This window comes from Staurois parvus, unplaced genomic scaffold (assembly GCF_062004578.1).
Source record: "Staurois parvus isolate SC_StPar_1 unplaced genomic scaffold, SC_StPar_1.0 ptg000444l, whole genome shotgun sequence".
Lineage (NCBI taxonomy): Eukaryota > Metazoa > Chordata > Amphibia > Anura > Ranidae > Staurois > Staurois parvus.
In genome coordinates, this window is record NW_028318240.1 from 514,556 (window position 1) to 527,793 (window position 13,238).

At 46.9% G+C, this 13,238-nt stretch overlaps 1 protein-coding gene across 1 annotated transcript in view; it reads right to left on the bottom strand.

Annotated features, from left to right (window-relative positions):
- Positions 1-13,238, bottom strand: part of LOC149453933 (venom factor-like) — a 374,515-nt gene that overhangs the window by 129,853 nt on the left and 231,424 nt on the right. The window contains exon 25 of the mRNA XM_089687988.1: positions 10,102-10,177. Coding sequence (XP_089544114.1) covers positions 10,102-10,177 — 76 coding nt within the window. The remainder of the gene's footprint in view (positions 1-10,101; positions 10,178-13,238) is intronic.

The following is a 13,238-nucleotide window of genomic DNA, read 5'->3' on the forward strand; positions in this document are numbered from 1 at the left end:
GTAGAGGAGGAGGAGGAGGAGACAGAGGACCCAGACGCACCGTGGCAGTATGCTGTGGAGATGGAGGCAGGGAGTCCCTCGCATTCCTTGGCACAAATGGCCCATAGCATGCTCGGTTGCTTGCGTAGCGACAGCCGAATAATAACCATCAGACAGAGGGATGACTTTTGGCTGTCCACCTTGTTGGACCCTCGGTACCGTTCCAAAATGGTGGCCTTTTTCACACCTGCTGAGAGGGAGGCCAAAATAACGTACTATAAAAACCACCTATGTAGTCAGTTGGTCTCTGCCTTTGTGCGCCAACGTCCATCCTCAGACACTGTGGGCCCTGTGCGCTCGCGTTCCGCTGCCATGGCAGCAGGGGAGGGGTGGGGTGGTAGGAGCAGTGGCAGCTCCACCAGCAGCGGCTGCCTCAGTCTGCAGTCGATGATGAGTAGCTTTCTTCACCAGCGCAGTGAGGAAACTACTAACCAGCCGCAGCAGCAGCAGCATCAGGTGGACCTGGAGCAGGACCTCAAACAACAGGCTTGGGCCTACTTGGACAGCACCCTGCCAACCGAGGTAGACAATCCCCTTGACTACTGGGCAACGAAACTTGACCTTTGGCCCCAACTAGCTGAATTTGCCCTTGAAAGGCTGTCATGCCCGGCCAGTAGCGTGGCATCGGAGCGCGTGTTTAGTGCGGCAGGAGGTATTGTAACTCCGCGGAGGACACGACTGTCCACCCAAAGTGTGGAGAGACTCACGGTTGTGAAAATGAATCAGGCGTGGATTAGTCTGGATTTCAAACCACCAGTTCCTGACACAACTGACTAAATCCGCCATGAATCATGCCCCTGCCATGTGCCACTTTCAGGTCTCCTCACACACTGCTGGTGTGTTCCATTTTTTGTCATAGGGTGCTGGCAGATTACGGGCCTCCCATAGCTGCTGCCAGGCCCCTAATCTGCCATAGGCCCCTATATACCGCCTCCTCATGCTGCTGCCAGGTCCAGAGTCTCTCATAGGTCCCTGTACGGCCTCCCATTGCTGCTGTCTCCATCGCCACACTCTGCCATGTGCCACTTTCAGGTCTCCTCACACACTGCTGGTGTGTTGAATTTTTTGACATAGGGTGCTGGCAGATTACGGGCCTCCTATAGCTGCTGCCAGGCCCCTAATCTGCCATAGGCCCCTATATACCGCCTCCTCATGCTGCTGCCAGGTCCAGAGTCTCTCATGGGTCCCTGTAAGGCCTCCCATTGCTGCTGTCTCCATCGCCACACTCTGCCATGTGCCACTTTCAGGTCTCCTCACACACTGCTGGTGTGTTCAATATTTTGACATAGGGTGCTGGCAGATTACGGGCCTCCCATAGCTGCTGCCAGGCCCCTAATCTGCCATGGGCCCCTATATACCGCCTCCTCATGCTGCTGCCAAGTCCAGAGTCTCTCATGGGTACCTGTACGGCCTCCCATTGCTGCTGTCTCCATCGCCACACTCTGCCATGTGCCACTTTCAGGTCTCCTCACACACTGCTGGTGTGTTCAATTTTTTGACATAGGGTGCTGGCAGATTACGGGCCTCCCATAGCTGCTGCCAGGCCCCTAATCTGCCATGGGCCCCTATATACCGCCTCCTCATGCTGCTGCCAAGTCCAGAGTCTCTCATGGGTCCCTGTACGGCCTCCCATTGCTGCTGTCTCCATCGCCACACTCTGCCATGTGCCACTTTCAGGTCTCCTCACACACTGCTGGTGTGTTGAATTTTTTGACATAGGGTGCTGGCAGATTACGGGCCTCCTATAGCTGCTGCCAGGCCCCTAATCTGCCATAGGCCCCTATATACCGCCTCCTCATGCTGCTGCCAGGTCCAGAGTCTCTCATGGGTCCCTGTACGGCCTCCCATTGCTGCTGTCTCCATCGCCACACTCTGCCATGTGCCACTTTCAGGTCTCCTCACACACTGCTGGTGTGTTCAATTTTTTGACATAGGGTGCTGGCAGATTACGGGCCTCCCATAGCTGCTGCCAGGCCCCTAATCTGCCATAGGCCCCTATATACCGCCTCCTCATGCTGCTGCCAGGTCCAGAGTCTCTCATGGGTCCCTGTACGGCCTCCCATTGCTGCTGTCTCCATCGCCACACTCTGCCATGTGCCACTTTCAGGTCTCCTCACACACACTGCTGGTGTGTTCAATTTTTTGACATAGGGTGCTGGCAGATTACGGGCCTCCCATAGCTGCTGCCAGGCCCCTAATCTGCCATGGGCCCCTATACCGCCTCCTCATGCTGCTGCCAGGTCCAGGCGAACGTAGTCACACAGGGGAGGAACTTTTCAGTGTAATGAACAGAGAAATCGACAGATGGCTGTCTCCGCGCAAACTGAAAATCGCAACCATGTTGACCGACAACGGAAAGAACATGGTGTCTGCTCTGCGTCAAGTAAGGTTGTGCCACACCATCCCACTGCAAGACATCCTTAAAATGTCACGTAAACTTTGCATGCATTTCAGCCATTCCTACACCGCAAAGCACACCCTCCTTGAGCTGCAGCGGCAGAACGGAATTGCACAGCATCGCCTGATCTGCGACGTTGCAACAAGGTGGAATTCAACCCTACACATGTTAGACCGCCTTTACGAACAGCGAAAGGCCATCACCGATTTCCTGATGTTACAAGCGGATAAAGGTACTCCCCTGTGTAACTTCGATGTCAGCCATTGGCAGCTCATGCGTGACACCTGCCGCTTGCTCAGGCCCTTTGAGGAGGCCACGCTATTCGTGAGTCGGCAGGATTATGGGCAGATTACGGGCCTCCCATAGCTGCTGCCAGGCCCCTAATCTGCCATGGGCCCCTATATACCGCCTCCTCATGCTGCTGCCAAGTCCAGAGTCTCTCATGGGTACCTGTACGGCCTCCCATTGCTGCTGTCTCCATCGCCACACTCTGCCATGTGCCACTTTCAGGTCTCCTCACACACTGCTGGTGTGTTCAATTTTTTGACATAGGGTGCTGGCAGATTACGGGCCTCCCATAGCTGCTGCCAGGCCCCTAATCTGCCATGGGCCCCTATATACCGCCTCCTCATGCTGCTGCCAAGTCCAGAGTCTCTCATGGGTCCCTGTACGGCCTCCCATTGCTGCTGTCTCCATCGCCACACTCTGCCATGTGCCACTTTCAGGTCTCCTCACACACTGCTGGTGTGTTGAATTTTTTGACATAGGGTGCTGGCAGATTACGGGCCTCCTATAGCTGCTGCCAGGCCCCTAATCTGCCATAGGCCCCTATATACCGCCTCCTCATGCTGCTGCCAGGTCCAGAGTCTCTCATGGGTCCCTGTATGGCCTCCCATTGCTGCTGTCTCCATCGCCACACTCTGCCATGTGCCACTTTCAGGTCTCCTCACACACTGCTGGTGTGTTCAATTTTTTGACATAGGGTGCTGGCAGATTACGGGCCTCCCATAGCTGCTGCCAGGCCCCTAATCTGCCATAGGCCCCTATATACCGCCTCCTCATGCTGCTGCCAGGTCCAGAGTCTCTCATGGGTCCCTGTACGGCCTCATGCTGTCTCCATCGCCACACTCTGCCATGTGCCACTTTCAGGTCTCCTCACACACACTGCTGGTGTGTTCAATTTTTTGACATAGGGTGCTGGCAGATTACGGGCCTCCCATAGCTGCTGCCAGGCCCCTAATCTGCCATGGGCCCCTATACCGCCTCCTCATGCTGCTGCCAGGTCCAGGCGAACGTAGTCACACAGGGGAGGAACTTTTCAGTGTAATGAACAGAGAAATCGACAGATGGCTGTCTCCGCGCAAACTGAAAATCGCAACCATGTTGACCGACAACGGAAAGAACATGGTGTCTGCTCTGCGTCAAGTAAGGTTGTGCCACACCATCCCACTGCAAGACATCCTTAAAATGTCACGTAAACTTTGCATGCATTTCAGCCATTCCTACACCGCAAAGCACACCCTCCTTGAGCTGCAGCGGCAGAACGGAATTGCACAGCATCGCCTGATCTGCGACGTTGCAACAAGGTGGAATTCAACCCTACACATGTTAGACCGCCTTTACGAACAGCGAAAGGCCATCACCGATTTCCTGATGTTACAAGCGGATAAAGGTACTCCCCTGTGTAACTTCGATGTCAGCCATTGGCAGCACATGCGTGACACCTGCCGCTTGCTCAGGCCCTTTGAGGAGGCCACGCTATTCGTGAGTCGGCAGGATTATGGGATGAACGACGTCATTCCTCTGTTGCACGTCCTGGAACAAATGCTGTTAACAATGGCTGGTCAGGGTGCGGTAGACATGGCGCACAGATCTCAACGCCACATGACCCCTGTGGGGGCAGGACAGGAAGAAGAGGAGGAGGTAGAGGAGGACATTGGTGCTCAGGAATTATTGAGTGAAATGGGTGGTTTTTCCACTCAGCGGACAGGAGTGGAGGAGCAGGAGCATCTGGTAGAGGAGGAGGAGGAGGAGACAGAGGACCCAGACGCACCGTGGCAGTATGCTGTGGAGATGGAGGCAGGGAGTCCCTCGCATTCCTTGGCACAAATGGCCCATAGCATGCTCGGTTGCTTGCGTAGCGACAGCCGAATAATAACCATCAGACAGAGGGATGACTTTTGGCTGTCCACCTTGTTGGACCCTCGCTACCATTCCAAAATGGTGGCCTTTTTCACACCTGCTGAGAGGGAGGCCAAAATAACGTACTATAAAAACCACCTATGTAGTCAGTTGGTCTCTGCCTTTGTGCGCCAACGTCCATCCTCAGACACTGTGGGCCCTGTGCGCTCGCGTTCCGCTGCCATGGCAGCAGGAGAGGGGTGGGGTGGTAGGAGCAGTGGCAGCTCCACCAGCAGCGGCTGCCTCAGTCTGCAGTCGATGATGAGTAGCTTTCTTCACCAGCGCAGTAAGGAAACTACTAACCAGCCGCAGCAGCAGCAGCAGCAGCAGCAGCATCAGGTGGACCTGGAGCAGGACCTCAAACAACAGGCTTGGGCCTACTTGGACAGCACCCTGCCAACCGAGGTAGACAATCCCCTTGACTACTGGGCAACGAAACTTGACCTTTGGCCCCAACTAGCTGAATTTGCCCTTGAAAGGCTGTCATGCCCGGCCAGTAGCGTGGCATCGGAGCGCGTGTTTAGTGCGGCAGGAGGTATTGCAACTCCGCGGAGGACACGACTGTCCACCCAAAGTGTGGAGAGACTCACGTTTGTGAAAATGAATCAGGCGTGGATTAGTCTGGATTTCAAACCACTAGTTCCTGACACAACTGACTAAATCCGCCATGAATCATGCCCCAAACATGTGCCACTTTCAGGTCTCCTCACACTGCTGGTGTGTTCCATTTTTTGTCATAGGGTGCTGGCAGATTACGGGCCTCCCATAGCTGCTGCCAGCCCCCTAATCTGCCATGGGCCCCTATATACCGCCTCCTCATGCTGCTGCCAAGTCCAGAGTCTCTCATGGGTCCCTGTACGGCCTCCCATTGCTGCTGTCTCCATCGCCACACTCTGCCATGTGCCACTTTCAGGTCTCCTCACACTGCTGGTGTGTTCAATTTTTTGACATAGGGTGCTGGCAGATTACGGGCCTCCCATAGCTGCTGCCAGGCCCCTAATCTGCCATGGGCCCCTATACCGCCTCCTCATGCTGCTGGCAAGTCCAGAGTCTTTCATGGGTCCCTGTACGGCCTCCCATTGCTGCTGTCTCCATCGCCACACTCTGCCATGTGCCACTTTCAGGTCTCCTCACACTGCTGGTGTGTTGAATTTTTTGACATAGGGTGCTGGCAGATTACGGGCCTCCCATAGCTGCTGCCAGGCCCCTAATCTGCCATGGGCCCCTATACCGCCTCCTCATGCTGCTGCCAGGTCCAGAGTCTCTCATGGGTCCCTGTACGGCCTCCCATTGCTGCTGTCTCCATCGCCACACTCTGCCATGTGCCACTTTCAGGTCTCCTCACACACTGCTGGTGTGTTCCATTTTTTGTCATAGGGTGCTGGCAGATTACGGGCCTCCCATTGCTGCTGCCAGGCCTGTAATCTGCCATGGGCCCCGGTACCGCCTGGTCACGCTGCTGCTGGGTCCACAGTGTGACATGGGTCCCTGTACCGCCTCCCATTGCTCCCACTCTGCCATGTGCCACTTTCAGGTCTCCTCACACTCCTGCTGGTTTCCATTTTGCCATAGGTTGCTGTATGGCCTCCCATTGCTGCTGCCTCCACCGCCACACTGTGGCTCCAAACACTGGTTTTGGCCCCGTGACTGCCCAAATGAGTGAAGTGTGCGGTGATTCTAAGATCGACGGCACTCATCTGCATGTCATACTGACTGACAGTATTATTTCTCTTCCCCAGCAGACTCCAAGGGCATTTAAATTAAAGGTACAGTGTTCTGCACTAATATTAAGTCTCTCTGAAGCCTAGAAACACCCTTTTTTAAGTTAAATTCACAGCGAATATATTCGACTCGAATCGAATATTTTCCACGAATTCGCCGAATCAGTCGAATCGAATTTTTGAATACTTCGCTCATCTCTAATTACAATACAGTGGTAACCATATCCTTATTGGGAGATTTCAGCCATTCTGGTTTAATATACATTTCTTCAATTGTGATGCATGTACTGCATATTATAATAAGTCAAAATGATGTGGTACATTTTCACATATTATTTTGTTTTTAAAGAAAGATTCTAGGTATGACACATTTTAAATAAAGTAGTTACATTAGTCTAGCTTGGATCAATGTAAGTATGTACACTATGTGCCATACTTGTGGGATCCCCATAAAAGCTGGCAATCACTGTAGTAAACACCACTACTACAGTGGTCTCCACTAGCTTCTGGGTCCCATGCCGAGTGGCTACATTGCAGCATTGTGACCACAGGAACTCACTCAGCATGAGTGCCGTTCAGTTCACACTTTACATTACCTCAATGAATGCAAAGCATTTTCTGATTGGACAAGGTGAAGAGGTTATGTCATTCTCCACCTCATTCAATTATTCCTTGAAAAAATGCAGTGTTCTCTTAATGGTGCTTGTGCCAAGTGGAGACCTTCTGTGTTTAAGCAGAAGCAGAAGCTTGGCACAGAACTTGGAAGGTAGTGGAGATCACTGTAGTAACAGCATGTACTACACTGATTTCCAGCTACCAAGGGGATCCCAAAGGTATGGCTGCTTAGACAACACTTTCCATCTTCGAAATGTTATCTGATTGGACGAGGTAAAGATTGTTACATCACCGCCTTGCCTACTCAACTCATCCAGAGAACTCTTAGCATTCACTGACAAAATGGAAAGTGCTGGAACAGAAATGGAAAAATGGGAGTTGCTCAGGCCTAGAAGTTTGTGGAGATCATTGTAGTATTGGTGTCTACTACGGTGATGTCCAGTTCCCACAGGGATCCTACAGGTATGGCACATACATACTTACTAGAGATGAGCGAATCGAACCTGGCGAAGTGGAATTCGTTTCGAATATTAGGAAAAATTTGATTCACGTCGAATCCGAATATTAGCAAACTTCGGATGCACGAATCGAATTTTCCCCGATCCGCCGATTTTCATCCCTTCTACAGCCGGCAAAAAGTGTCCCTGCAGAGAGCTCCGCTATTTATGACAGTTCTCTGACAGTTCCTTCACATTTACAGTGGTTGAAACATTGTATCTATTTGTTTCCATTTAGGATACAGATGTTTTTATTCGGAAACAAATAGATACAATGTTTCAACCGCTGTAAATGTGAAGGAACTGTCAGAGAACTGTCAGAAATAGCGGAGCTCTCTGCAGATACACTTTTTGCTGGAATGGAATTCTTCTTCATCCTCATCCTACTTCTTCTTCTTCTTCTTCATCCTCATCCTACTTCTTCTTCTTCATCCTCATCCTACTTCTTCTTCTTCTTCTTCTTCATCCTCATCCTACTTCTTCTTCTTCTTCCTCCTCATCCTACTTCTTCTTCTTCTTCTTCATCCTCATCCTACTTCTTCTTCTTCTTCTTCTTCATCCTCATCCTACTTCTTCTTCTTCTTCTTCATCCTCATCCTACTTCTTCTTCTTCTACTTTTCATTCTTCTTCTTTTCATTCTTCTTCTTTTCATTCTTCTTCTTCTTCTTTTCATTCTTCTTTTCATTCTTCCTCTTCTTCTTTTCATTCTTCTTCTTCTTCTTTTCATTCTTCTTCTTTTCATTCTTCTTTTCATTCTTCTTCTTCTTCTTTTCATTCTTCTTCTTCTTCTTTTCCTTCTTCTTCTTCTTTTCATTCTTCTTCTTCTTCTTTTCATTCTTCTTTTCATTCTTCTTCTTCTTTTCATTCTTCTTCTTCTTCTTTTCATTCTTCTTCTTTTCATTCTTCTTTTCATTCTTCTTCTTCTTCTTTTCATTCTTCTTTTCATTCTTCTTCTTCTTTTCATTCTTCCTCTTCTTCTTCTTTTCATTCTTCTTCTTCTTCTTTTCATTTTTCTTCTTCTTTTCATTCTTCTTTTCATTCTTCTTCTTTTCATTCTTCTTCTTCTTCTTTTCATTCTTCTTCTTCTTCTTTTCATTCTTCTTCTTCCACTTCTTCTTCATCTTCTTCTTCCACTTCTTCTTCATCTTCTTCGTCATGCCCCGTGACTGCCCAAATGAGTGAAGTGTGCGGTGATTCTAAGATCGACGGCACTCATCTGCATGTAATACTGACTGACAGTATTATTTCTCTTCCCCAGCAGACTCCAAGGGCATTTAAATTAAAGGTACAGTGTTCTGCACTATTTCTGACAGTTCTCTGACAGTTCCTTCACATTTACAGTGGTTGAAACATTGTATCTATTTGTTTCCATTTAGGATACAGATGTTTTTATTCAGAAACAAATAGATACAATGTTTCAACCGCTGTAAATGTGAAGGAACTGTCAGAGAACTGTCAGAAATAGCGGAGCTCTCTGCAGATACACTTTTTGCTGGAATGGAATTCTTCTTCATCCTCATCCTACTTCTTCTTCTTCATCCTCATCCTACTTCTTCTTCTTCTTCTTCTTCTTCTTCATCCTCATCCTTCTTCTTCTTCATCCTCATCCTACTTCTTCTTCTTCTTCATCCTCATCCTACTTCTTCTTCTTCATCCTCATCCTACTTCTTCTTCTTCTTCTTCATCCTCATCCTACTTCTTCTTCTTCTTCCTCCTCATCCTACTTCTTCTTCTTCTTCTTCTTCATCCTCATCCTACTTCTTCTTCTTCTTCTTCTTCATCCTCATCCTACTTCTTCTTCTTCATCCTCATCCTACTTCTTCTTCTTCTTCTTCATCCTCATCCTACTTCTTTTCATTCTTCTTCTTTTCATTCTTCTTCTTTTCATTCTTCTTCTTCTTCTTTTCATTCTTCTTTTCATTCTTCTTCTTCTTTTCATTCTTCTTCTTTTCATTCTTCTTCTTTTCATTCTTCTTTTCATTCTTCTTTTCATTCTTCTTCTTCTTTTCATTCTTCTTTTCATTCTTCTTTTCATTCTTCTTCTTCTTTTCATTCTTCTTCTTCTTCTTCTTTTCATTCTTCTTCTTCTTTTCATTTTTCTTCTTCTTCTTTTCATTCTTCTTTTCATTCTTCTTCTTTTCATTCTTCTTCTTCTTCTTTTCATTCTTCTTCTTCTTCTTTTCATTCTTCTTCTTCCACTTCTTCTTCATCTTCTTCTTCCACTTCTTCTTCATCTTCTTCGTCATGCCCCGTGACTGCCCAAATGAGTGAAGTGTGCGGGGATTCTAAGATCGACGGCACTCATCTGCATGTAATACTGACTGACAGTATTATTTCTCTTCCCCAGCAGACTCCAAGGGCATTTAAATTAAAGGTACAGTGTTCTGCACTAATATAAAGGCTCTCTGAAGCCTAGAAACCCTTTTAATAAGTTAAATTCGCAGCGAATAAATTCGCATCGAATCGAATTTATTCCGAAAATTCGGCGAATCAGCAGAATCAAATTTTTGAATAATTCGCTCATCTCTAATACTTACATTGGACCAAGCTGGACCCTTGTAACAATGTGAAAATTGCCATACCTTGAATTCATCTTGTATGGTATTGTTGGTTCTGTCTTTTCAACTTAGTAGGCATTCTTATAATTACCAGGTTCCCTTGGTTGACCCCTGAAAAGCGGTATAAGATCCATCTGCAGCACGATGGTTTAACTGAGTGACATAACCTGAAATGAAAAAGACAGAAATAGGGAGAGAAAAATCGGAAGAAAATGAGTGTTTAAAAAATAAATAAATAAATATATATATATATACACACACTGTATACAGTGAGGAACAGAAGTATTTGAATACCCTGCCAGGATAACCAAGGAGTGGCTCCGTAAGAAGCATATCAAGGTTCTGGAGTGGCCTAGCCAGTCTCCAGACTTAAATCCAATAGAACATCTTTGGAGGGAGCTGAAACTCCGTGTTGCTCAGTGACAGCCCCGAAACCTGACAGATCTAGAGGAGATCTGTGTGGAGGAGTGGGCCAAAATCCCTGTTGCAGTGTGTGCAAACCTGGTCAAGAACTACAGGAAACGTTTGACCTCTGTAATTGCAAACAAAGGCTTCTGTACCAAATATTAACATTGATTTTCTCAGGTGTTCAAATACTTATGTTCAGCAGTGCAAGACAAATAAATTCTTTAAAAATCATACGATGTGATTTCCTGAATTTTTTTTTTTTTTAATTCTGTCTCTCAGAGTGGGAATGCACCTACAATGTGAATTACAGACCCCTCCATGATTTCTAAGTGGGAGAACTTGCAAAATCGCAGGGTGTTCAAATGCTTCTGTTCCTCACTGTATATACTGCTCAAAAAGTCAATTAAACTCCTGGGATTTTGATCTGGTCAGTTAAGTAGCAGAGGGGGTTGTTAATCAGTTTCAGCTGCTTTGGTGTTAATGAAATTAACAACAAAGTGCACTAGAAGGGCATCAATGAGATGACCCCCAAAACAGGAATGGTTTTACAGGTGGAGGACACTGACATTTTTTCTCTACTCATCTTTTCTGACTGTTTTTCACTAGTTTTGCATTTGGCTAGGATCAGTGTCACCATTGGTAGCATGAGGCAATACCTGGACCCTATAGAGGTTGCACAGACTGTCCAATTCCTCCAGGATGGCACATCAATACGTGCCATTGCCTGAAGGTTCGCCGTGTCTCCCAGCACAGTCTCAAGAGCATGGAGGAGATTCTAGGAGGCAGGCAGTTATTCTAGGAGAGCTGGACAGGGCCGATGAAGGCCCTTAACCCATCAACCGGACCGGTATCTGTCCCTTTGAGCAAGGAGGAACAGGATGAACACTGCCAGAGCCCTACAAAATGACCTCCTGCAGGCCACTGGTGTGAATGTCTTTGACCAAACAATCAGAAACAGACTTCATGAGGGTGGCCTGAGGGCCCAACGTCCTCTAGCGGGCCCTGTGCTCACTGCCTGGCACCATAGCACTCTATTTGCATTTACCATTGAACACCAGAATTGGCAAGTCCTCCACTGGATCCCTGTGCTTTTCACAGATGAGAGCAGGTTCACCCTGAGCACGTGACAGACGTGGAAGGATCTGAAGAAGCCGTGCCCTTAAAGGAAGGAAGGCAGCAAATGTTGTACATGCTGGTTACAGTGAATTTCTCTCTGAAATTCTGAGGAAAATGGGTCATTCCAGACATTGTTCAGAAGAACAGCGTACCTTGATTAAAAAGTTGATTGGAGAGGGGAAAACATATAAAGAAGTGCAGAAAATGATAGACTGCTCAGCTAAAATGATCGCAAATGCTTTAAAATGGCAACCAAAACCTGAAAGACGTGGAAGAAAGCAAAAAACTACCATTCGAATGGATAGAAGAATAGCCAAAATGGCGCGGACTCAGCCAACAATCAGCTCCAGGAAGATGAAAGAAGGTGTAAAGTTCCCTGTGAGGACTGTTACAATTAGAAGACGCCTATGTGAAGCCAAGCTATCTGCAAGAAGCCCCCACAAAGTCCCACTGTTGGAAAAAAGACGTGTGCTGAAGAGGTTACAATTTACCAAAGAGCACATTGACTGGCCTAAAGAGAAATGGCGCAACATTTTGTGGACTGATGAAAGTAAGATTGTTCTTTTTGGGTCTAGTGGCCGGAGACAGTTTGTCAGACGACCCCCAAACACTGAATTCAAGCCACAGTACACTGTGAAGACAGTGAAGCATGGTGGTGCAAGCATCATGATATGGGGATGTTTCTCATACTACGGTGTTGGGCCTATTTATCGCATACCAGGGATCATGGATCAGTTTGAATACATCAGAATACTTGAAGAGGTCATGCTGCCTTATGCTGAAGAGGAAATGCCCTTGAAATGGGTGTTCCAACAAGACAACGACCCCAAACACACCAGTAAATGTGCAATATCTTGGTTCCAGACCAACAAGATGGACGTTATGGAGTGGCCAGCCCAATCCCCGGATCTTAATCCAATAGAAAACTTGTGGGGTGACATCAAAAATGCAGTTTCTGAGGCAAAACCAAGAAATAGAGAACTGTGAAATGTCGTCCAATCATCCTGGGCTGGAATACCTGATCACAGGGGCCAGAAGTTGGGTGACTCCATGCAACACAGATGTACAGCAGTTCTCAGAAACAGTGCTTATACAACCAAATATTCATTAAGTGATTCAAAGGAAAGCAAAATCTTCAAACATTTTTCAGTTTATATAGTGAATGTTTGAGTTTGTAAAGAATACAAACACTGCTATTTTTTTGAACAGTCTAATATTCACTTTTCTTCAATTTTTTTTTAGAGGAACAACACATTTGATATATTTTTCTTCATGTTTTGATTTAGAATAGAATGTGTTGTGTTCCCAATGCATTTGTATGTATGGAAATAAAATCTATTAGAAGGATTTTGAGCTTTATTCACTTTTTTTTCAACACACTGCTATAATTTTGAACACAACTGTGTATATACATATATATATACACACACACACACACATACACATATATTTATTTATACAGTGGGGGAAGTAAGTATTTCATCCCCTGCAGATTTTGTAAGTTTGCCCACTTACAAAGGAATGAAGGGTCATATTGAGTTGGCCCACCCTTTGCAGCAATAACAGCTTATTTTTCAACTTTCTTTAACAAACCAAGCTGTCTAGCAAAAATGGCAGTTATAGGGTTGAGACAAACCATCTACAATGAAAAGGTGTGCCTACAACGGTCAGCTATTATTCATTTATGTAAAACCTTTATCCCAA